Source organism: Caretta caretta, chromosome 23 (assembly GCF_965140235.1).
Source record: "Caretta caretta isolate rCarCar2 chromosome 23, rCarCar1.hap1, whole genome shotgun sequence".
In the NCBI taxonomy this organism is placed as follows: Eukaryota; Metazoa; Chordata; order Testudines; family Cheloniidae; genus Caretta; species Caretta caretta.
This window is the reverse complement of record NC_134228.1, coordinates 12,139,873-12,163,976: the sequence shown is the minus strand read 5'-3', so window position 1 is coordinate 12,163,976 and position 24,104 is coordinate 12,139,873. Positions and strand designations below refer to the sequence as shown.

At 65.4% G+C, this 24,104-nt stretch overlaps 2 protein-coding genes across 2 annotated transcripts; one reads left to right on the top strand and one right to left on the bottom strand.

The window, feature by feature from the left end:
* The first annotated feature begins 2,446 nt into the window (after positions 1 to 2,446).
* MAMSTR (MEF2 activating motif and SAP domain containing transcriptional regulator) lies at positions 2,447 to 14,875 on the top strand. Its single transcript, XM_075122312.1, is given in 13 exon segments — positions 2,447 to 2,708; positions 3,814 to 3,867; positions 4,074 to 4,132; positions 4,645 to 4,720; positions 4,971 to 5,113; positions 6,351 to 6,591; positions 7,072 to 7,166; positions 9,884 to 9,919; positions 10,686 to 10,843; positions 10,845 to 11,118; positions 11,778 to 11,906; positions 12,011 to 12,065; positions 12,424 to 14,875. Coding segments are annotated over 13 exon segments (1,791 nt in total). The 5' UTR covers positions 2,447 to 2,653; the 3' UTR covers positions 12,840 to 14,875.
* A 206-nt stretch (positions 14,876 to 15,081) lies between these two features.
* On the bottom strand, positions 15,082 to 23,480 carry IZUMO1 (izumo sperm-oocyte fusion 1). The gene is given in 10 exon segments (XM_048832643.2): positions 15,082 to 15,285; positions 15,504 to 15,598; positions 15,600 to 15,676; positions 15,820 to 15,970; positions 16,542 to 16,642; positions 17,044 to 17,124; positions 17,725 to 17,745; positions 17,981 to 18,067; positions 22,996 to 23,070; positions 23,246 to 23,480. Coding segments are annotated over 10 exon segments (999 nt in total). The 3' UTR covers positions 15,082 to 15,209.
* Between the last annotated feature and the right edge of the window lie 624 nt (positions 23,481 to 24,104).

Here is a 24,104-nt window from a genome sequence, read left to right as displayed (position 1 = left end):
GTGGGGTCTAGGGTCAGCCCAGGGGCGGGTCCCTGCTGAGCCAGCAGCGCGAGTGGCGGTGTCGGGTGACCGGCAGGTGGGGGCTTTTCACACGTGGGGGGGGATCGCAGCTGCTGCCCCCCCTCTTTATCGGGGCAGCTGTGACATCACCGGCCCGCGGTCCCCCCCCCCAGCCTGCAGAGCCCGCCCGTGACCGGCCCCAGCGCCCCCCACGCAGCCGGGCCGGGACCCGCGGGAGAGACCGACCGAGCCGGGCCGGACAGCGACCGGGACAGTCACCGCGCGGCGCTGGTGGGTGGGACCCCGATCCCCGAACCTGCCCCCTGGGGCCTCCCGATCCCCCAGCCCTCCCCCTGGGAGCCCCGATCCCCCCAACCTGCCCCCTGGAGCCCCCCAACCTGCCCCCCGATCCCCAACCTTCCCCCTGGTGCCCTCCGATCCCCCCAACCTGCCCCCTGGATGCCCGATCCCCCAGCCCGCCCCCGGAGCTCCCCCGATGCACCCAACATGCCCCCTGGGGCCCCCGATCCCCCAACCGGGCCCCTGATACTCGAAACCCGCCCCCTGGGCCCCATGATCCCCCCCAACCTGCCCCTTGGGGCCCCAATCCCCGCAACCCACCCCCTCAGGCCCCGATCCCCCAACCTGCCCCCCGGTCCCTCTAACCCACCTCCTGGGACCCCCAATAACCCCAACCTCACCCTATGATCCCCCCAACCTGCCCCCTGGGCCCCCCTGATCTCCCAACATCCCCCCTGGGGCCCCCCAATCCCCCAACCTGCTCCGTGGGTACCCTAATACTCTCTACACACCCCCTGGGCCCTGTGATCCCCCCAACCTGCTTTCTGGGGCCCTGTACTCCCCCCAACCTGCCCCTCGGTCCCTCCAACCTGCCCCCTGGGGCCTTCTGATCCCCCTAAACCACCCCCTGGGCCCCCCAACCTGCTCTCTGGGGCCCTGTGATCCCCCCAGCCCACCCCCTGGGGCACCAGATACCCCCAACTTCCCCCATGAAGCCCCCAATCCCCCAGCCTGCCCCCTGGAGCCTCCAACCTTCCCCCCTTGAGACCCGATCCCCCCAGCCTGCCCTCTAGGGCCCCTGATATCTGGAATCCCCTTAACCTGTTCTCTGGGGTCCCATGATCCCCCCAGCCTGCCCCTTGGGGCCCCTAATCCTCACAATGCAACCCCTGGAGCCTCCAACCTGCCCCCTTGAGACCCGATCCCCCCAACTCACCCTCTGGGGCCCCCAATCCCTCTGACCTGCCTCCCGATACCCCCAACCCACCCCCTGGGGGCCTCCAACTTGCCTTCTGGAGCCCCACAATCCCCTCAACCCACTCTCTGGAGCCCTGTGATCTCCCCAGCCTGTCCCTTGGGGCCCCCGATCCCCCCAACCTGCCCTCTGGAGCCCCAATCCCCCAAAGTGCCCCTGACCCCCCTATCTGCCTCCTGGGGCCCGAACCTGCTCCCTGGAGCTCCCAATCCCCACTACCCACCCCCTGGAATTCCCCAATCCCCCAAATTGGCCTCCTGTACCCCCTGATCCCCCAACCTGCTCCTTGGGGCCACCTGATCCCCCACCTGCTCCCTAGAGCCTCCAACCCATAACTCAGCCCCTAGATCCCCCAACTGGATCCCCCCAAACCTGACCGCTCTCCCCAATCCTGACCCCCAGTCGATTTCCCTTCACCCAGTCCTGCCCCAGCCCCCCCAAATCTGCCCCCCAAGACATCCCTGCCCTCAAACCTGCCCCCAATCCCTTTCCCACAAAATCTGATCTCCCAAATCTGTCCCCCTATAGCCCCCCTGAAATCTGCCCTCTGGATCTTCATGTCCCAGAATGTGCCCCACCAGGTCCCTCTGCTGTCTGACCCTGCCTCCCAATCTCCCCCCCCCCCCAGATATGCCTGTCTCTAAACTGTCCCATCCTGTCCCCCAAGCTCCCTAGATCGGCCCCCAGATCTCCTCTCCCCTCTCCCCTTTGTTCTCTCCCCCTCCACACAGAGCCCCCTAGATCTGCCCTTCACCCCCGCCCGCGCCCCCATCCCAGCCTCCCCCCTCAGCAAGGAGCTGGGATGTGTGTCTAGGATTAAAATGACCCCCTATGCAGGAAAAAATCTCTGTCCCAACAGGATTAGAACTGAGGGAGGGGTGTGCTGGGAACCAGGACTCCTGGGTCCTTTCCTGGCTTGGGGTGCGGTGGGGTGGGGTGGGGAGGGGAGGGGAGGGGAGAGGTGATTAGAGCAGGGGGGCTGGGAGCCAGGACTCCTGGGTTCTATCCCTGGCTCTGGGAGGGGTGTGGCATCTAGTGGTTAGCGCAGTGGGGGACTGGAAGTCAGGACTCCTGGGTTCTTTCCCAGCTCTGGGAGGGGAGTGGGGGCTAGTGGTTAGAACAGGGGGGCTGGGAGCCACTGAGTGAGAGTTTCTGAGTGTTCCCTGCATGCCATTATCCACCCCGGGACATTTTAATCTCCCTCAATTTATGGGGGCCCCTTTCTTGGGGGAGGGGTTGTTCAGTCACAAGCTTTATCTGTGACCCCCACATTCTCCTTCTGTCTCTCCTCCCTGCTGGATTGTTTTGGGATCCCCCCAGCCCAGGGCAGCCAGCCAGGTGCCCCCCCATTCGCGCTCGATACCCCCAGCCCTGACCATGACCCTGCTGGCCTCCGAGCGCTCCATGCTGATCCGCAGCAAGTTCCGATCCGGTGAGTGGGGCCGGGAAACGGGCCCCCCGCTCCCCTGTCCTGCATGCCTGGGTCCCCAAGGCCTCATTCTGGCCCACCTGAGGTCCCGCCTCTGCCCGGATGCCTGGGTCCCAGAGCTGAAGGGATTCCTCTGCTGGGGGGAGGGGGGTGTCTGTGAACAAAACAACCCTGCCCCCTCCTGGCCGGGGCAAAACCCAGGCCCTGGTTTAGCCCCAAAGGGCGGAGGGGGGGGGCTGAGTGGCACCAGTGGCGGAAAGGGGGCAGGGTGATCCCCCAACCCCCATGGCCATAACCATCCCCCTCCCAAGCTGGGGTCTGGAGCTCTGCGCTGCAGGGCCCCCGCCAGCCTGCTCTGCCGGGAGATAGTAGGCAGCCCTGTGGGGGTTAATGAATCAGGATCCCCCCCCCGGAAATGAGCTTCTCCTTCACTTCCTGTCCTAAATCTCCTCTTGGCTGCCTGTTCAACAGCCGGCCGCAGCCACCCCAGAGCCAGCCGCAGCCCACAGTCTCAGAGCCAGAGTCTGCAGCCCAGCGCCCCCTGCTGAGCCCCCGCCCCCCGCAGCCCAGCGCCCCCGCTGAGCCCCCGTCCCTCCCTGCAGCACAGGGCCCCCCGCTGAGCCCCCAGGGGTATTTCATGGGTGGGGGTTATATGGGGTGGGGAGAGGGTGGTCCTGTGGGGGATGGGGTGTCTCATGTTACTGGCTCCCGGAATAGCTCTCGGTCCCCTGATCCCAGCTGCCACCCGCCGGACACCTGCTAGGGGGGCGGGGGGAGGATAAGAATAGAAGGGAGCGCCATGCCCCGCCCCCCTCCTCTGCTGCTCCCCTCCCATGCCCCACCCCTTCCCCCACCTGCCCCTCCTTCTCCCCCTCCGGTCCTCTGCTGCCCCACCCCATGCACCCCAATCCCATGCTTCTCTCCCCTGCCCCCCTTTTCCTCCCGGGTGGGAACTGAGAGGCAGCAGGGGCTGGGGGGGTTGCCCAGGATTGTGGGGCTGCATGCAGAGCTCTGGGGGGGACCCTGGGATGTGGGGGAAAAGGGGATTCCTGGGGGGAAGGGCTGGTGGTCCCACCCCCCCTGACTGTTTTCTCCCCCCCCCCCCCAGTGCTGCAGCTGAGGATGCAGCATCGCAGATCCCAGGAGCAGCATCTCCTGACACGTGAGTGGGACCAAGGGGTTGGAATGGGGCAGGGCTGTTAAGGAGTAGGTCCATGGGGCAGGGGCAGGGGCAGGGGCCCTGGAGGGGTTGGGTAACCAACCACAGCATGTCTGTGATGGAGCCCAACCTCGCAGCCCTCCTTGGTGTCCAGGGAAGCCTCTCCTACTGAGGGTGGAGGGCTCTAATCTTCTCATCTCTCCCCACAGCTCTGACCAAGCCTGTCCCGACCTACCTGGAGGTGAACGGGACCCCAGAGCAGAGCCGGGTGAGCAAGCAGGATGGCCTGGGGGCAGGAGAGACTTGTGTGGCTATGTTGCTGCTGCAAGGCAGGCTGGGTAATGGAATATGCAAACGACCCCCCCCACCCACTGGAGGGGCTGATTGTGCTGGAGACGCATTCAGGTGGAAGGGAGTCAAATTCCCATTGGACAGTGGGGGAAACTGAGCCACAGAGAGGGGAAGGGACTCGCAGGGGAGAGAATCCAGGAGTCCTGGTTCCAATACCCCCCCCCCCAACCAGTAGACCCCACTCCCTTCCCAGAGCCAGGAGAGAACCCAGGCGTCCTGGTTCCCACCCCCCACCCCCTCTAACCACTAGACGCCACAACCCTCCTAGAGCTGGGGAGAGAACAGGAGCCCTGGATCCCAGTCCCCACTGCTCTAACCACTAGACCCCACTCCTACCCCTCGGCAACCAGTGCTCCTGCCCTGCTCCCCCCCAGCACCCCAATACCCCCCTTTGTTGTTCCAGGCTGTTCTGACCCCCACCCCTTACAGGCCAACGAGACCCTGAAGGTGAAAGTCCAGACGAGAACCCACAAACCAGGAGCTGCCAAGGGCCAGTTCACAGAAGGTAGGTGCTGCCCGGACACCTGGGTCCCCAATCCCACACTCCGGCTCATCTGGGGTCCCCCCCACCAGGACATCTGGGTCCCCAATCCTTTGCCCCAGCCCATCTAGGGCTCACCTGCCTGGGGTCCTGGTTCCTTCTCCCAGATGTCTGGGTCCCATGACTGGCACAGCCAGATCAGTGCATGGTACTTGGGCTTCCCGCACCCATGACCTGTGCCCTCCCCACTCATGCTGTGCCCCCCCCCCGGCAGAGTCTGGGGGGGACCCCTCAGAGCGGAAGGAGAAGAAGACGCGTCTGGCCGAGGATCTGAAGGAGAAACTCCTGCAACGGCCGGGGCCGCTGGAACTCGTGACGAAAAACATCCTTTCCCTGGACGCCAGCCTCAGAGATGCTGTGAAAGGTGGGGCAGGCACCAGGATTCCTGGGTTCTCTCCCCGGATCTGGGAGGGGGGTGGGCTCTAGTGGTTAGATCGGGGGGGGGGGGCTGAGATCCAGGACTCCTGGGTTCTCTCCCCAGCTCTGGGAGGGGAGTAGCGTCTAGTGGGTAGAGCGGGGGCTGAGATCCAGGACTCCTGGGTTCTCTCCCCGGATCTGGGAGGGGAGTGGGGTCTAGTGGGTAGAGCGGGGGGGGGACGACTGGGATAGGGGGGATGCGTTCTGGGGATGGGGGGCCGGCTGGCTCAGGGGGGCAGGTGAAATTTTCGAGACATCTCTAATTCCCCCCCCCAGCAGCTGATCCAGCCCCTGCTGCCTCAGGGACCTTCCTATTAGAGGAGGATCTCAGCACCTCTTCATCGTCCTCCTCCTCTTCTTCCCCGTGCTTCACCCCCTGCCTGGGGGGGCCCCCCGGCAACCCATCCCCCCCCTCGGCCTCAGCGGCCGCTGTCCAGGTGAGATACATGGGGGAGCCCAGAGCTGGGGACAGGAGGGGGCTGCGGGTCGGGAGTGAGGGGCACTGGCTGAGCTGGGGGGTGCCCTAGGTCTCTGCTGCCATCTGGTGTCTGGATTTTTCCACTGCAGTTACCACGGGGGGGGGGGGGGGGGCGGGGGTGCTGCAAGCCAGGACTCCTGGGTTCTATCCCCGGCTCTGGAAGAGGAGTGGGGTCTAGTGGTTAGAGTTGGGGGGAGGAGGGGGGCTGCCCAGGACTCCTGGGTTCTATCCCTGCTCTGTGACTCCTTGGCTTTCTGGGCCCCTCTCCCTGCAGCCGGAGCTGCTGTCGATCCTGGAGTCCCTGCCCCCCTCGGTGCCTGCCCCGGACCCCAATTCCCAGACTCCTGCGGGCAGCCCCCCGGCTAAGGCCCCGGCCTCGCTGCCCAAGGTCTGTGCCAGGCTGGGATGGGACCGGGGGTGGGGGGCTGTGGGACGGGTCCCCAGCAGGAACTGGGAGGGGTTTGTAGGGGGGCTGGAGCTGGGGTGTCCCATCCAGGGGGTGGGTGTTGGGGTGTCCCAGCGGGGGGATGGGGAAGCGGGGCCAGCATTGAGATGCCCCAGCTGGGAAGTGGGGGGGCCAGAATTGGGGTGTTCCAGTGGGGGATGTGAGGCTGGAGTTGGGGTGATCCCAGCAGTGGGGTGGGGTGGGGAGGGGGCCCCACTGGGTGGGTCCCAGCCAGATTCTCCCCCCTTCCCCAGGCCCCCCCACGCCCCAAGAAGGCAAAGGACCCCAAGCCCAAGGTGAGGAAGTTGAAGTACCACCAGTACGTGCCCCCCGCGGCCCGGCCCCCCCGGGCCCCGGCCCCCCTGGACGCCGCCTACGCCCGCCTGCTCCAGCAGCAGCAGCTTTTTCTCCAGCTCCAGATCCTGCAGCGACAGCAGCCGCCGGCCCCCCCGGGACCCCCCACAGCGCTGTGCGTGCCAGCCCTGCACCCCCTGAGTGCCAGGTACCCCCCAACTCCCCCTGCACCCCCTCAGTGCCAGGTACCCCCAACTATCCCCGCACCCCCTCAGTGCCAGGTACCCCCCAACTCCCCCTGCACCCCCTCAGTGCCAGGTACCCCCAACTATCCCTGCACCCCCTCAGTGCCAGGTACCCCCGCACCCCCTCAGTGCCAGGTACCCCCAACTATCCCTGCACCCCCTCAGTGCCAGGTACCCCCGCACCCCCTCAGTGCCAGGTACCCCCAACTATCCCTGCACCCCCTCAGTGCCAGGTACCCCCGCACCCCCTGAGTGCCAGGTACCCCCAACTATCCCTGCACCCCCTGAATGCCAGGTACCCCCCTGCACCCCCTCAGTGCCAGGTACCCCCCAACTCCCCCTGCACCCCCTGAGCACCAGGTACCCCCCCTACACCTCCCTGAACCCCCTGAGTGCCAGGTACCCCCCAACTATCCCTGCACCTCCTGAGTGCCAGGTACCCCCCTGCACCTCCCTGAACCCCCTGAGTGCCAGGTACCCCGCCTGCACCCCCTGAGCGCCAGGTACCCCCCTGCACCCCCTGAGTGCCAGGTACCGCCCAACTATCCCTGCACCCCCTGAGTGCCAGGTACCCCCCTGCACCCCCTGAGTGCCAGGTACCCCCAACTATCCCTGCACCCCCTGAGTGCCAGGTACCCCCAACTATCCCTGCACCCTCTCAGTGCCAGGTACCCCCGCACCCCCTCAGTGCCAGGTACCCCCAACTACCCCTGCACCCCCTCAGTGCCAGGTACCCCTGCACCCCCTCAGTGCCAGGTACCCCCAACTACCCCTGCACCCCCTCAGTGCCAGGTATCCCCCAACTCCCCCTGCACCCCCTGAGTGCCAGGTACCGCCCAACTATCCCTGCACCCCCTCAGTGCCAGGTATCCCCCTGCAACCCTGAGTGCCAGGTACCCCCCTGCACCCCCTCAGTGCCAGGTACCCCCAACTACCCCTGCACCCCCTCAGTGCCAGGTACCCCTGCACCCCCTCAGTGCCAGGTACCCCCCCAACTCCCCCTGAACCCCCTGAGTGCCAGGTACCGCCCAACTATCCCTGCACCCCCTCAGTGCCAGGTACCCCTGCACCCCCTCAGTGCCAGGTACCCCCCAACTCCCCCTGAACCCCCTGAGTGCCAGGTACCGCCCAACTATCCCTGCACCCCCTCAGTGCCAGGTACCCCCAACTATCCCTGCACCCCCTCAGTGCCAGGTACCCCTGCACCCCCTCAGTGCCAGGTACCCCCCAACTCCCCCTGAACCCCCTGAGTGCCAGGTACCGCCCAACTATCCCTGTACCCCCTCAGTGCCAGGTACCCCCTGCACCCCCTGAGTGCCAGGTACCCCCAACTATCCCTGCACCCCCTCAGTGCCAGGTACCCCCAACTATCCCCGCACCCCCTCAGTGCCAGGTACCCCCACACCCCCTCAGTGCCAGGTACCCCCAACTACCCCTGCACCCCCTCAGTGCCAGGTACCCCCGCACCCCCTCAGTGCCAGGTACCCCCAACTACCCCTGCACCCCCTCAGTGCCAGGTATCCCCCAACTCCCCCTGCACCCCCTGAGTGCCAGGTACCGCCCAACTATCCCTGCACCCCCTCAGTGCCAGGTATCCCCCTGCAACCCTGAGTGCCAGGTACCCCCCTGCACCCCCTCAGTGCCAGGTACCCCCAACTACCCCTGCACCCCCTCAGTGCCAGGTACCCCTGCACCCCCTCAGTGCCAGGTACCCCCCCAACTCCCCCTGAACCCCCTGAGTGCCAGGTACCGCCCAACTATCCCTGCACCCCCTCAGTGCCAGGTACCCCTGCACCCCCTCAGTGCCAGGTACCCCCCAACTCCCCCTGAACCCCCTGAGTGCCAGGTACTGCCCAACTATCCCTGCACCCCCTCAGTGCCAGGTACCCCCCTGCACCCCCTCAGTGCCAGGTACCCCCAACTATCCCTGCACCCCCTCAGTGCCAGGTACCCCTGCACCCCCTCAGTGCCAGGTACCCCCCAACTCCCCCTGAACCCCCTGAGTGCCAGGTACCGCCCAACTATCCCTGCACCCCCTCAGTGCCAGGTACCCCCTGCACCCCCTGAGTGCCAGGTACCCCCAACTATCCCTGCACCCCCTGAATGCCAGGTACCCCCCTGCACCCCCTCAGTGCCAGGTACCCCCCAACTCCCCCTGCACCCCCTGAGCACCAGGTACCCCCCCTACACCTCCCTGAACCCCCTGAGTGCCAGGTACCCCCCAACTATCCCTGCACCTCCTGAGTGCCAGGTACCCCCCTGCACCTCCCTGAACCCCCTGAGTGCCAGGTACCCCCCCTGCACCCCCTGAGCGCCAGGTACCCCCCTGCACCCCCTGAGTTCCAGGTACCCCCCAACTATCTCTGCACCCCCTCAGTGCCAGGTACCCCCCTGCACTCCCTGAGTGCCAGGTACCCCCCAACTATCTCTGCACCCCCTCAGTGCCAGGTACCCCCCTGCACTCCCTGAGTGCCAGGTACCCCCCAACTTCCCCTGCACCCCTGAGTGCCAGGTACCCCCCTGCACCTCCGAGTGCTAGGTACCCCCCAACTATCCCTGCACCCTCTGAGTGCCAGGTACCCCCCCCGTACTCCCTGAGTGCCAGGTATCCCCCAACTCCCCCTGCACCCACTGAGTGCCAGGTACCCCCCAACTCCCCCTGCACCCCCTGAGCACCAGGTACCCCCATGCACCCCCTGCAGCCCCTCAGTGCCAGGTACCCCCCAACTCCCCCTGCACCCCCTGAGCGCCAGGTACCCCCCCTGCACCTCCCTGCACCCCCTGAGTTCCAGGTACCCCCCAACTATCCCTGCACCCCCTCAGTGCCAGATACCCCCCTGCACTCCTGAGTGCCAGGTAGCCCCCAACTTCCCCTGCACCCCCGAGTGCCAGGTACCCCCCTGCACCTCCGAGTGCCAGGTACCCCCCAACTATCCCTGCACCCTCTGAGTGCCAGGTACCCCCCCCGTACCCCCCTGTACTCCCTGAGTGCCAGGTATCCCCCAACTCCCCCTGCACCCCCTGAGTGCCAGGTATCCCCCTGAACTCCCTGTGCCCCCTGAGCGCCAGTTACCCCCAACCCCCACTGAACCCTCTCAATCCCCCCTAACTGAATCTGCCCCCCTCTAACTCCTCCTCTCTCTCTGCCCCCCCCCAGTATTTCCCCAGATCCGGTGATCACCTTCGCGGCCCCCCAAATCACCCTGGCAGCCCCGCCCACACCCCTCACCCCTCCTGTGCCCCCCAAGCCTGAGCTGCTGCCTGCCAACCTGGATGACCTGACAGTGAGTGTGTCTGTGAGAGGGCAAAGCTGGGGAGGACCCTGATCTTTCTCCTGCTCCCCCATGGGGGCAGACTGGCGGGGGGGCTGCCAGGGTGGAGGAGGAGGAAATGGGGAGTGGGGATTTGGGGGTTGTGAGGGAATGGGGGAGGGTCATGGGCGTGGGGGGGTTGTGACGGGGCGGGGAGGGGTTATTGGAGGGGTGGGGCTGGGGCTGTGAAGGGGTGGGGAGGGGAGTTATTGGAGGGGTGGGGGGATGATGAGGGGGCGGGGAGGGGAGTTATTGGAGGGGTGGGGGGATGATGAGGGGGCGGGGAGGGGTTATTGGAGGGGTGGGGCTGGGGCTGTGAAGGGGTGGGGAGGGGAGTTATTGGAGGGGTGGGGGGATGATGAGGGGGCGGGGAGGGGTTATTGGAGGGGTGGGGCTGTGAAGGGGCGGGGAGGGGAGTTATTGGAGGGGTGGGGGGATGATGAGGGGGCGGGGAGGGGTTATTGGAGGGGTGGGGCTGGGGCTGTGAAGGGGAGTTATTGGAGGGGTGGGGGGATGATGAGGGGGCGGGGAGGGGTTATTGGAGGGGTGGGGCTGTGAAGGGGCGGGGAGGGGAGTTATTGGAGGGGTGGGGGGATGATGAGGGGGCGGGGAGGGGTTATTGGAGGGGTGGGGGGATGATGAGGGGGCGGGGAGGGGTTATTGGAGGGGTGGGGGGGATTACAGGGATAGGGAGCTTGGGAGGGGCTAGCGGATTGGAGGGGCTCCCTCCTCTGCCAAGAAGACATCCTTGGGGGGGTGGAACGGGGGCGTCCGTCTGTGCCCCCCCCGACACCCCCCTCACCCCCAGGTGTCAGAGCTCCGGCAGCAGCTGCGCCAGCGCGGGCAGCCGGTGTCGGGCACCAAGCCGGCGCTGCTGGAGCGGCTGAAGCCCTTCCAGGTGCGGGGGGCCCCGGGGCCGCCCCCCCCCGGCCCTGCCCCCCGCCGACCGGGCGCTGAGGGAGAAGCAGCGGCTCATTGAGAGCCTGACCTGGGAGCTGCGGCGGGAGCAGCAGGAGGCCGACGACCTGCGGGAGGAGCTGCAGCTGCGCAAGTGCCGGAGAGGCCGCCCGGAGGGGGAGCCCCGGCCCCCCTCGCCCCTGGCCAGCCACGGCCCCCGGCCCCCCGCCGGGGAGACCGCCGAGGGCACGGCCCCCGGGAGAGAGGGCTTCCTGGTGAGAGCCGGGGGCGGGGCTTGTGTGCCGGGGGCGGGGCAGGATCAGGGGTGAGGGCGGGTGTGCCGGGGGCGGGGCTTGTGTGCCAGGGGGCGGGGCAGGATCGGGGTGGGAGCATGTGTGCCGGGGGCGGGGCTTGTGTGCCAGGGGGCGGGGCAGGATCGGGGGTGAGGGCGGGTGTGCCGGGGGCGGGGCTTGAGTGCCAGGGGGCGGGGCATGATCGGGGCGGGGCTTGTGTGCCGGGGGCGGGGCAGGATCGGGGTGGGAGCATGTGTGCCGGGGGCGGGGCTTGTGTGCCAGGGGGCGGGGCAGGATTAGGGTGGGAGCATGCGTGTTGGGGGCGGGGCATGATCAGGGCCAGGGCATGTGTGCCAAGGGGCAGGGCATGATCAGGGGCGGGGAGGATGGGCCAAATTGCGGGGCGCATGGCAGTGGGTGTGGCCGTACCATAATTGGAGTGGGCGGAGCAATCAGAGAGGGTGGGGCATCCCAGGTAAGCGGGGAGTGGCTGAGGGGGCGGGGTCATGACCAGCTGGTAGGGGAGGGGCACTCAGAGGGAGGCGGGGCCTAGCCAAGGAGGGAGGGGCAAAGGGCTATGTGGGGAGCAGGGGATGAGCTGGGGGACTCTCAAATTTACCCCCGTGTCCCTCCCCCCTCAGGTTTTCTGCCCCCCTTCCTGTGAGCCAATCGGGGAGGACCTAGAACTGCCCCTGCAGATCACGGCCAGCCCCGCCCCGGCCCCCCGCTCCCTGGAGGAGGAGCTGCAGGAGGCCATCCAGAAAGCCCAGGTACTGGGGGGGGGGTCCCCATATACCCAGCCCCCGTGCTCCACCCCAGAGGGGCCGTGCCCCAGTCTCTACCCTTCACTCCCTTTCTCCCTCCCCGTCCACAGCTGGTCCCAAGTCAGTCGATTGAAGACATCCTGGAGGAGCCGCTGGGGTGTGCAGGTGAGAGCCAGGTACACCCCCCCCCGCCCTCAGCACTCGCCCCCCTGCCCCAGCCTGGTGTATGGGGTGCCATGGTGCAGGGGGCTCGGCCAGGGGCCCTGGGCTGTGGGGAGCTGGGCAGGGGGCTCCACGGAGGAGGGGGATTCAGCGGGGGGCGTTGGGCTGCAGGGAGCGGCATGGGGGGCTCAGCGGGGGGCGCTGGGCTGCAGGGAGCGGCATGGGGGGCTCAGCGGGGGGCGCTGGGCTGCAGAAAGCAGGGGAGGAGGGCTCAGCGGGGGGCGCTGGGCTGCGGGGAGCGGCATGGGGAGTTCCATTCAGCATCCCATGTCTATCTAACCCCCCAACACCCCCTCTCCAGGTGACCTGCTCCCCACGGATGCCCCCTTGCTGCTCCCCACGGAGCCACGCCGGCCCTCCTCGCCCCTCAGCCAGCAGGGGGCACCCAGCAAGAAGCCCCGTCGCAGCCCGTCGGCAGCGGCCATCTTGGATTTCCCTGGCCACTACGACTTCCTCACCCCTCCCTCCTCCTCCTCCTCGTCCCCCTCGGACTCCCTGCGCGGGGTCTTCTCCCCGGAGCCCCCGGAGGGGCCCCCATCGCCCGGCCCCCGGCCCGCCTTCGACCCCGTCGATTGGCTGGAGGCCTTGACGGCTGGCCCGGCCTCAGGGATGGGGCCCGGTGCCCCCGGCAGCAGCAGCATCTTCTCCACTGACTTCTTTGACTCGCCCGAACTGAGCGTCAACCACATGATTGACCTGATGGTGGAGCAGTGGTAGGGGGTGCGGGCCTCCCTGGCCCGGCCATGGGGAGCCCCCCACCGCCACCCCAGAGACGCCAACCAATCACACCAATGCGGGCGCCATCTTGGACGGGCAACGTCAACTCTGGGCACCATCTTGCATGACTGGACCCATTGTTCGGAGTGATGTCAATCCGGGCGCCATGTTGGATGGGTGGAACCATTGTTCAGGGTGACATCAACTCCAGGTGCCATCTTGGATGGGTAGAAGCATTATTCTCAGTGACGTCAACTCCCGGCACCATCTTGGATAGGTTGAACCCTTATTTGGCATGACCTCAATTGCAGGTGTCATCTTGGATATTTGGAACCATTACTCCAGGTGACATCAACTCTGGGTGCCATCTTGGATGGGTGAAACCATTGTTTGCAGTGACGTCAACTCTAGGTGCCATTTTGGATGGTGATATCAATTCCAGATGCCATCTTTGATGGGTGAAACCATTGTTTGGGGTTGACATCAGCTCGGGATACCACCATTGATTGGTGAAGCCAACTGGATGCTATGTTGGATGGATGAAATCATTGCTTGGGGATGATGCCAACTCCAGACACCATCTTGGATGGGTGAAACCATTTTACTGGGTGACGTCAACACTGGATGCCATCTTGGATGGATTAAACCATTGCTGTTTTGGTTGTCAGCCCCAAGGGGCATCTTGGAAGGATCAAACTGTTGGTGTTCAGAGTGATACGGTGCGTGGCTGCCATCTTATGTAAGTCATACCATAACTGTTCAGGGTCACATCAGCTCCAGCTGCCATCTTGAATGGTTAAGCCATTGTTTGGGGGTGATGCCAGCTTCCACCACCATCTTAAATGGATCAGACCACTGGTGTTTGAGTCACGTCAGCTCCAAGTGCCATCTTGGATTGGTCCAGTCATTGGTGCTTGGGGTGATGCCAAGTCCAAATGCCCTCTTTATTTGGGCCGTACCATTTAATTGGACCTGAGTGTTTCATTGGCAGGTGGAAGGCAACTCCACCTGTGGGATGCCATCTTGTTTGGGACATACCACCTTTGACTCCAGTGTCTTACTGACCAGAGGGGAGGCTGTGGAAACCATCTTAGTTTGGATTGTACCATCTTTGGATCTAGCTGGGTTGGGAGTGGAGTGGCCAACTCTAGACACCATCTTGGACGGATCGTACCATTTTTTTTAACCTCTTGTTTTACTGGCAGAGGGAGGTGGGAAATGGTGACTGTAGACGCCATCTTGGTTGGACTGTACCATCTCTGAGCCTAGTGTTCTATTGGGGGCTGCCCCACTCCCGCTGCCGCCCCCGGCCCTTTTCACTCTCCCCCCACTGGGACCGGGTCCTCCCCTCCTCCCAGAGCCCTTCACCTCCCTCCTCCCACCCAGGCTGCCCCCCAGCTCCTGGCCTCCTCCCATTTACACCCCGTCCCCCCCACCCCCACTGTGCCCTGCCTGATAATTAAGGGGTGGGGAGTCTCTGACCACTGGTGAGGGGGCAGCTCCCTAAGGGGGCTGAACTAGTGGGGGAGGTATCGTAGCACGGGGGGGGGCGGGAGCTGACAGTGGCCAAAGGCTACTGAGAAATTTGGACTGATTGGGTGATAGGGCACCGCTGTGGGGAAGCTCGTAGCCCCCCCCCCAGGCACTGCTGTGGGGAAGCTCGCAACCCCTTTGGGGCACTGCCGTGGGGAAGCTCACAACAGCGGAGCTCAACTCCTGTTTGCTCCCCAGAGTGGGGGTAGGGGCTCGTTATCACACACATCACTGTGGGGGGGGCAGTGGAGGCTCTGGCCTCCCATGAGCCCCGATTCGCAGGGGACTGAGTAGAAACCCCCACTTATATCCAACCCCCCCAATACACCTGGAACTGCCTAGCCTCGTTCAAACCCCCGCCCCAGCTCCACAGTTCTGATGGCTCCGCCCACATGGATCGGGAGGCCCTTCCCCCAAGTGCTGGCTGGGGGAGGGGTCAGTCGAGGGGGGACTTCTGGAAGCCAAGCTGCTCCCCCCACACAATAAAGCCCCTTCCCACTGCACCGGCTGCCTCTGTGGTTTTTAACTCCAGCTGGGCAGGGCGGGGTCAGCTGAGGGGTTGTCCATAGGGAGGGAAACTGAGGCACAATGAGTTTGGCATAGAACCTAGGTGTCCTGGCTCCCAGCTCCCCCCTCCACCCTGCTCCAACCACTAGACACTGCTCCCTTCCCCAAAGCGGGGACAGAACCCGGGAGTCTGGGACGACAGTGCGTTGGCAATAAAATCCCATCTATTTCAACGTAGCGGGGGGAGGGGGTCCAGTACCCCCCTCGCCTCGGAGGTGGGAGGAACCAGTGCTGGGCTGGCGGGGGGGTTGGTTCCGGAGGGGGGGCAGGTCATGTCTTCAGCTGCCCCCCCTGGCTGCCACCGTCCTCCTCGGGCACCTTCTGCTGGCGGCGATAGACGCAGGCGCTGTAGGGTGGGGAAGGCGGGTTAGGGAAGGAGAGTGGGGGAGCTGTTGGTGGGGGGGAAACAGAGGCAGCATCTGCCCCCCACACTGGCTCGGGCCTTTCCCCCCACCCTGGCACAGGCCTTTCCCCCCATCCTCCCCCAGACACGCAGACCCTGGCACATGGGGGCCCTGCCCCCCTGGGGGAAGGGGTGAGGGGGACCCCGGCATCTGGACTCACCAGCCCCCGAGGAGCAGTAGGACCAGCCCGGCGCTGCTCCCGATGATGACCCAGACGGTCCAGTCTCCAGGCCCCCCCAGGGGGGTCGGGCTCCGTGGTGGGGGGGGGCAGCGTCAGGGGCCCCAGCAGGGGCGGCAAAGGCGGTGAGGTGCTATTCCCCAGCAGGGGAGTCACTGCAATGGGGAGGGGACAGGTGTTAGAGCGGGGAGGGGGGGGGGCTGGCTCCTCTCCCAGCTCTGGGAGGGGAGTAGGGGCTAGTGGTTAGAACTGGGGGGAAGGGCTGGGGGCCAGGACTCCTGGGTTCTGTCCGCCTCACCTGTCACCTGGAAGCGCAGCTCGGAGCAGACCCAGCCCTGGGTGTTCAGCATCTCGCAGCGATAGAGCCCCGAGTCCTTCACTGTCGCCTCTTTCTTCACGAGGAAGGCATCGGGGCCCGTGACTATGACCTGCTCCACGCCCTCCACCACCTGCCGGAGAGACACAGGGATCAGGCAGGCTGGGGGTCGGGAGTGAGGGGCACCGGCAGAGCTGAGGGGAGCCCAGGGCCAGGCTAGCAGGGGTCTGCAGGTCGGGAGCGAGGGGCACTGGCAGAGCTGGGGGGGAGCTCAGGGCTGGGTTGGCAGGGGCTGCAGGTCAGGAGTGAGGGTCACCGACAAAGCTGGGGGGGAGCTCAGGGCTGGGCTGGCAGGGGCTGCGGGTCGGGAGTGAGGGTCACTGGCAAAGCTGGGGGGGAGCTCAGGGCTGGGCTGGCAGGGGCTGCAGGTCGGGAGTGAGGAGCACCGGCAGAGCTGGGGGGGGTAGGAACTGGGCTGGCAGGGGCTGCGGGTCAGGAGTGAGGAGCACCGGCAAAGCTGGGGGGGGAAGTTCAGGGCTGGGCTGGCAGGGGCTGCGGGTCGGGAGGGTCACCGGCAGAGCTGGGGGGGAGCTCAGGGCTGGGCTGGCAGGGGCTGCGGGTCGGGAGTGAGGGGCACCGGCAGAGCTGGGGGGGGGCAGGACTGGCTGGCAGGGGCTGCAGGTCGGGAGTGAGGGGCCCTGTACCCGGTAGAAGCGGTAGCTCTTGGCCCCGTAGCTGGCACGGTGCCAGGTCAAGGCACAGTCCAGGATCAGGTCGTCCTCCTGCTGGACCTGCAGCCTCCGCTCTGCCAGAGACCCAGAGATCAGAGCTCATACCCCCCCCCCGACCATCTCATCCACCCCAGTAACACCCCCCACATCGACCCCAGCAGTGTGCCCTGGATCACAGCAATTGGCCCATCCCTCCCTGTACCCCCCCCGGGTCAGAGCAATGGGCCCATCCAGTCCAGCTTCTGACAGTGGCCAAAGTCAGATAGAGGGGACCCCATCGTAACCCACAATACACCTCACCATGTGGTGGGGAGGGGATTTTCCTTCCTGACCCTGCAGGAGGAGTCAGGCCCTGGAGCCTGAGAGTGAAACCCCAAAACAGGCTGGAGGCCTCTAGACCCTCCCCGAATCCCTTCACAGTCGACCCCTCCACATCGTCTGACCCCTCCATCCCTCCCTGGCACCCCCCGCTCACCCCCACAGCGCAGGTCCCGGTTGCAGGAGTAGATCTCGGTGCCACAGGCCCGACAGTCGATGAACTGGTGAACCATGCACCCTGCGAAGAGGCGGGGGTCAGAGTCCAGTGGGGAGGTCAGAGCCGGGGGGCTGTCAGGGCCTAAGGGGTGGTCAGAGCCAGGGGTGGGTCAGAGCCCTGCAGAGAGGTGGTGGTCAGGGCCCCGGGGGGGTGGGGGGGTGCCAGAGCCCTGCAGAGAGGCAGGGATCAGGGCCAAGAGGAGTGTCAGGGATGGTAGGGGTCAGAGCCCAGGGGGTGTCAGGGTTAGGGCCCTGCAGAGAGGCAGGGGTCAGAGCCCAGGGGGGAATCAGAGCCCCAGAAGCTGGGGTGGGGGGATGGCCCCTCGGGGAGTAAGGTTGGTGCCAGTGTCCTGGGGGTCAGAACCTGACTTGCTGGGGGAATTGGACCCAGGCATTCAAGGGCTGGCGGGAGGTGAGGGATTACTGGGGGTCAGCAGGGAGGCCCTGAACAGCTGCAGGGGGGTTAGCATTAGGAGGTCAGGGCGCCCTGGCCTGGAGTGCAGTCAAGGATAGGACCCTCCCAGCACGGAGATCCCTGACCCCCCCCCCCAGGGAATCAGAGATGGGGTCCCTGGAACCCCCCAGGATCTGTCCCTGCCCCCCCCCTCCAGCTCCCACTCACCACACTTATTCGGGCAAAAAACTGCAAAACAAGAAGGAAGAAGAAGGGTGAGAAATGGAGCCCATCCCCCCCCCCAATCCCCTGGGGAACAGGGCTGTGGGTCGGGAGTGAGGGGCACCGGCCGGGCTTGGGGGGAACAGGGCTGGGCTAGCAGGGGGCTGCGGGTCGGGAGTGAGGGGCACCAGCAGAGGTTGGGGGGAACAGGGCTGGGCTAGCAGGGGGCTGTGGGTCAGGAGTGAGGTGCACCTTCCCTCACCCTCTCTCTGGAATCGGGCCATGAGGCTTGTGAAGGTCTCTCTCAGCTCCTGCAGACTCCACATCACCTCGTTGAAAAGCTGCCCATCTGCAGAGCAACCAGGGTGCTGTGAACACCACACAGGACAGTGCCACGGCCCCACACAACTGGGCAGCCATGTGAGCGTGGCTCCCGTCTAGCCACACCCATAGCCACCCCAGCCCCACCCCTCAGATCCTCACCATGTGACTCAGCAGCTCAGGTCCTGCCCCGCCCCATCATTAGGTTCAAGAGGCAACAGGGGAATTTAACTGAAAACCAGACACCCCTCCCCGACACCAAAGCGGAGCCCCTCCCCCCATATCCCACCACCCACATACAGAGCAAACACCCCCACCCCCCGCGAAAATCCCTCTCCTAGAATCGACCCACGTCGTCTAAGCGGTTCAGGGTTCAAATGGTTAATCGAGCTGCAAAACCGCAGAGCAGCCAGCAGAGGGCGCTGCCTCATTGGCAATTGGAAGGGGGAGCCCAGGGCTGGGCTAGCAGGGGGCTGCGGGTCGGGAGTGAGGGGCATCGGCAGGGCTGGGGGGAGCCCAGGGCTGGGCTAGCAGGGGGCTGCGGGTCGGGAGCAAGGGGCACGGGCAGGGCCGGGCTAGCAGGGGGCTGCGGGTCGGGAGTGAGGGGCATCAGCAGGGCTGGGGGGAGCCCAGGGCTGGGCTAGCAGGGGGCTGCGGGTCGGGAGTGAGGGGCATCGGCAGGGCTGGGGGGAGCCCAGGGCTGGGCTAGCAGGGGGCTGCGGGTCGGGAGTGAGGGGCATCGGCAGGGCTGGGGGGAGCCCAGGGCTGGGCTAGCAGGGGGCTGCGGGTCGGGAGTGAGGGGCATCGGCAGGGCTGGGGGGAGCCCAGGGCTGGGCTAGCAGGGGGCTGCGGGTCGGGAGTGAGGGGCATCGGCAGGGCTGGGGGGAGCCCAGGGCTGGGCTAGCAGGGGGCTGCGGGTCGGGAGCAAGGGGCACGGGCAGGGCCGGGCTAGCAGGGGGCTGCGGGTCGGGAGCAAGGGGCACGGGCAGGGCCGGGCTAGCAGGGGGCTGCGGGTCGGGAGTGAGGGGCATCGGCAGGGCTGGGGGGAGCTCAGGGCTGGGCTAGCAGGGGGCTGCGGGTCGGGAGCGAGGGGCACGGGCAGGGCTGGGCTAGCAGGGGGCTGCGGGTCGGGAGTGAGGGGCATCGGCAGGGCTGGGGGGAGCCCAGGGCCGGGCTAGCAGGGTGTGATGAAGTGGGACTGTTCTTAATGTTTCCTCTGAATAGTGTGGGGGTGCCTCAGTTTCCCCCAGGCAGTTCTTAAGTATCTAGGGGGTGGAGTAAGGGTGTATGATCATTGCAGAGCCCTAGAGGGCATGTGTGTGCAGGAGTCTGGACACAGAGAATGGCCGACACCCTGTTTCCTGGCCACTGATGGCCTGAGCCCTTCCCCCCCTGCAAGGTGAGAGCTGAAGGGTCCGAGAACAAAGGAATCAGGTGCCCTCCTGGCCCGGGAAAGGAACAAAGCCCAGAGGAGGAGGGGCTGGAGGGAGTTTCAGTTTGGGGCTGGCTGGGACAGGGAGTGAAGTGCAGACGTGGTTGTCTGGCTCACTGCCCCCCAAAATGGACCCAGCTGAGGGGTCCCGTTCTCTGCACCTGCAAGCTCTGTTTTAGACCATGTTCCTGTCGTCTAATAAACCTTCTGTTTTACTGGCTGGCTGAGAGTCACGTCTGACTGCGAAGTTGGGGTGCAGGACCCTCTGGCTTCCCTAGGAGCCCCGCCTGAGCGGACTCGCTGGGGGGAAGCGCACGGAGGGGCAGAGGATGCTGAATGCTCCGAGGTCAGACCCAGGAAGGTGGAAGCTGTGTGAGCTGTGTGTCCTGAAGACAGGCTGCTCACAGAAAGGCGACTGCCCCAGAGTCCTGACTGGCTTCATGGGGAGCAGTTCCAGAGCATCGCCCAGGGACTCCGTGACAACTGGTGGCAGTGGTGGGATGTATTGCACCCCGTGGATGGTGCTTCCTGCAGTAAGTGACTGGGGAGCAGTAACACGAAGGGGGATTGCCGAGGACTAGGCCTGCTGAAGGCTCAGAGAGGAGCGGTTTCGGGGGGCGGTTAACCCCTGGGAGTGTGTGACCAGCGAGAAGGACTGTGCAGTAGCAGGGTTCCCCTGGGGATTGCAGTGAGCAGTCCAAGGGGCGGAGGAGTCTGCAGCTCGACCCTGGCAAAGAGGTGGTGACCTCGAGAAGGGCTGGCACACTAGGGGTTCTCCCTGGAAACCGTGGGGAGCTGAGAACACCCAGGCCTGTGAGTCCACAACAACTTGGGAGGAGCGGAGTGATGGCCTGTCACTGTCTCCTTAAGAAGGACATTGTCACCCTGTGCAAAAAGAGAGGGTTGAGCGTTGGAAAGTTCACCAAAGCACAGTTAATCGTGCAGCTGGAGGAGGATGACCGCTCTAAGGAACAGATTCCTGACCCCAACTGGGGCTATAGCAGGATCTGGGAGCAGCTGGAGCGGGAGCCAGGCATCGCCAAGACTCCTGTCCCCGACCAGACGAGGGTCTTCACGATCGGGTTCCCCATCGGGGGATCGAGACGGACGGGACTGGAGCTGAGTCCGAGAGACCAAGAGGACTGTGAGAGACAGCGAGAGCCCGAGAAAGAGCTGCAGAAGCAGCAGCAGCATGAACTGGCGGTGGGGGAGCGGAGAGGCATAGGGGACCCCTCAGGGGTGAGTGGGGATAGACCCCGGGGGGCCAGTTCCGCAGGGAACCTCGAGACTAAATTGCTGCCCCTGGTTAAGGGGGGGGGTTTGGATGCCCACCTCACTGCCTTTGAGCAGGCGGGAGATTTGAACCAAGGGGACCCTGCGGAAAAGCCCCGGTGTCTAGCTCCCTTGCTGGGTCCCAAGGCCATAGACTCCGTCAGCCAGATGGTTGGGGATGTGGACAAGCTCCCACTCCTGACCCCAACCTATATGTCTGGGTGGAGTTTCCTGGGGCCAGGCCCCCCGGACCTCCAGTGGGAGCAGAAGGTGATGGTCAATGGGGAGACATTCTTGGGGTGGCCAAAGGGCATGGGCTGCATAAACCTTCCCACATGCGGCCTGCGAGTGCTATCGACCACCCCTGACCTAAGGGAGGGCGTGAAACTGGAAGGGCCTGGTGTAACTCCTACCAAGGAATGGGAGAGATGCTGGGGCATCCATGGGAACGTTGGTGGCTTCGAACTTCCCCAGGTCACCGGCTAAAGTGACCCCGCTCAGTTCGATCTCGAAGGGGGGAGAGATGTGACGAAGTGGGACTGTTCTTAATGTTTCCTCTGAATAGTGTGGGGGTGCCTCAGTTTCCCCCAGGCAGTTCTTAAGTATCTAGGGGGTGGGGTAAGGGTGTATGATCATTGCAGAGCCCTAGAGGGCATGTGTGTGCAGGAGTCTGGACACAGAGAATGGCCGACACCCTGTTTCCTGGCCACTGATGGCCTGAGCCCTTCCCCCCCTGCAAGGTGAGAGCTGAAGGGTCCGAGAACAAAGGAATCAGGTGACCACCTGGCCCGGGAAAGGAACAAAGCCCAGAGGAGGGGGTTGGGGGGCTGGAGGGGGTTTTCAGTTTGGGGCTGGCTGGGACAGGGAGTGAAGTGCAGACGTGGTTGTCTGGCTCACTGCCCCCCAAAATGGACCCAGCTGAGGGGTCCCGTTCTCTGCACCTACAAGCTCTGTTTTAGACCATGTTCCTGTCGTCTAATAAACCTTCTGTTTTACTGGCTGGCTGAGAGTCACGTGTCATGGAGTCCCTGGGCGATGCTCTGGAACTGCTCCCCATGAAGCCAGTCAGGACTCTGGGGCAGTCGCCTTTCTGTGAGCAGCCTGTCTTCAGGACACACAGCTCACACAGCTTTCACCTTCCTGGGTCTGACCTCGGAGCATTCAGCATCCTCTGCCCCTCCGTGCGCTTCCCACCGCGAGTCCGCTCAGGCGGGGCTCCTGGGGAAGCCAGAGGGTCCTGCACCCCAACTTCGCAGTCAGACGTGACTCTCAGCCAGCCAGTAAAACAGAGGTTTATTAGACGACAGGAACATGGTCTAAAACAGAGCTTGCAGGTGCAGAGAACGGGACCCCTCAGCTGGGTCCATTTTGGGGGGCAGTGAGCCAGATAACCACGTCTGCACTTCACTCCATGTCCCAGCCAGCCCCAAACTGAACCTCCCTCCAGCCCCTCCTCCTCCTCTGGGCTTTGTTCCTTTCCCGGGCCAGGTAGTCACCTGATTCCTTTGTTCTCCAACCCTTCAGCTCTCACCTTGCAGGGGGGGGAAGGGCCCAGGCCATCAGTGGCCAGGAAACAGGGTGTCGGCCATTCTCTGTGTCCAGACTCCTGCACACACCTGCCCTCTAGGGCTCTGCAATGATCATACACCCTTACTCCACCCCCTAGATACTTAAGAACTGCCTAGGGGAAACTGAGGCACCCCCACACTATTCAGAGGAAACATTAAGAACAGTCCCACTTCGTCACATCACGTCTGACTGCGAAGTTGGGGTGCAGGACCCTCTGGCTTCCCTAGGAGCCCCGCCTGAGCGGACTCGCTGTGGGAAGCACATGGAGGGGCAGAGGATGCTGAATGCTCCGAGGTCAGACCCAGGAAGGTGGAGCCGGGTGAGCTGTGTGTCCTGCAGACAGGCTGCTCACAGAAAGGCGACTGCCCCAGAGTCCTGACTGGCTTCATGGGGAGCAGTTCCAGAGCATCGCCCAGGGACTCCATGACACAGGGGGCTGCGGGTCGGGAGTGAGGGGCATCGGCAGGGCTGGGGGGAGCTCAGGGCTGGGCTAGCAGGGGGCTGCGGGTCGGGAGCAAGGGGCACGGGCAGGGCCGGGCTAGCAGGGGGCTGCGGGTCGGGAGTGAGGGGCACGGGCAGGGCCGGGCTAGCAGGGGGCTGCGGGTCGGGAGCAAGGGGCACGGGCAGGGCCGGGCTATCAGGGGGCTGCGGGTCGGGAGTGAGGGGCACCCCAGGGCTGGTACCTTTGAAGTCATTCTCCATGATTCGGGTCACGGCCCGTCTGAAGTGGGCGGCGGCTTCTCCCATCGTCTTCTCATCTGGGGGGGGTGATGTGTTAGTGGGGGGGGCAGCAAAGGGGATGAGACCCAACGCTCTGGATTGCTGCCCCCCCCAGACAGCCCCTCCTCTCCTAACATCCCCCCAGCTCCCTCTCCCCCCTCCCCCCGGGCTGTATTGGGGTGGCAGAGGCGGGGGGTAGGGGCCCCTGCGCACCGATGACCCCCATGTATGTCTGGGGCCCGATGGGCAGCTCCGCCAGCCCCTGGAGGCTGCGCTCGAGCAGGGCCTCCAGCCGCGCCCGCAGGTCCGGGTCCCCCCGCAGCTGCCTGGCCAGGTAGGGCCCCTTCAGCTCCCGCAGCAGCCGCATGGAGCCGGGGTCGCAGCGCAGGCAGCCCCGGCCCCCTGGACCCCCCAGCACCCACAGCGCCAGCCACACCGCCCAGGCCATGGCCGGCCACCAGGGGGTGACCTCGCACCACCCCGCCCCCCTGCCTTGCGGCCAATCGCCTTCGGCACCCACCCCCGACATCACAATGGCCGGGCCAATCACATGGTAAGATTCAACCCTTCACACCCTGATCTGGGCGAGGGGTCCCTGTATACTCAGCCCCTGCCCCACCCCAGAGGGGCCACGTCCCAGTGCCGTGCAAGGGGTCCCTGTATACCCAGCCCCTGCCCCACCCCAGAGGGGCCACGTCCCAGTGCCGTGCAAGGGGTCCCTGTATACCCAGCCCCTGCCCCACACCAGAGGGGCCACGTCCCAGTGCCGTGCAAGGGGGTCCCTGTATACCCAGCCCCTGCCCCACACCAGAGGGGCCACGTCCCAGTGCCGTGCAAGGGGTCCCTGTATACCCAGCCCCTGCCCCACCCCAGAGGGGCCACGTCCCAGTGCCGTGCAAGGGGTCCCTGTATACCCAGCCCCTGCCCCACCCCAGAGGGGCCACGTCCCAGTGCCGTGCAAGGGGTCCCTGTATACCCAGCCCCTGCCCCACCCCAGAGGGGCCACGTCCCAGTGCCGTGCAAGGGGTCCCTGTATACCCAGCCCCTGCCCCACCCCAGAGGGGCCACGTCC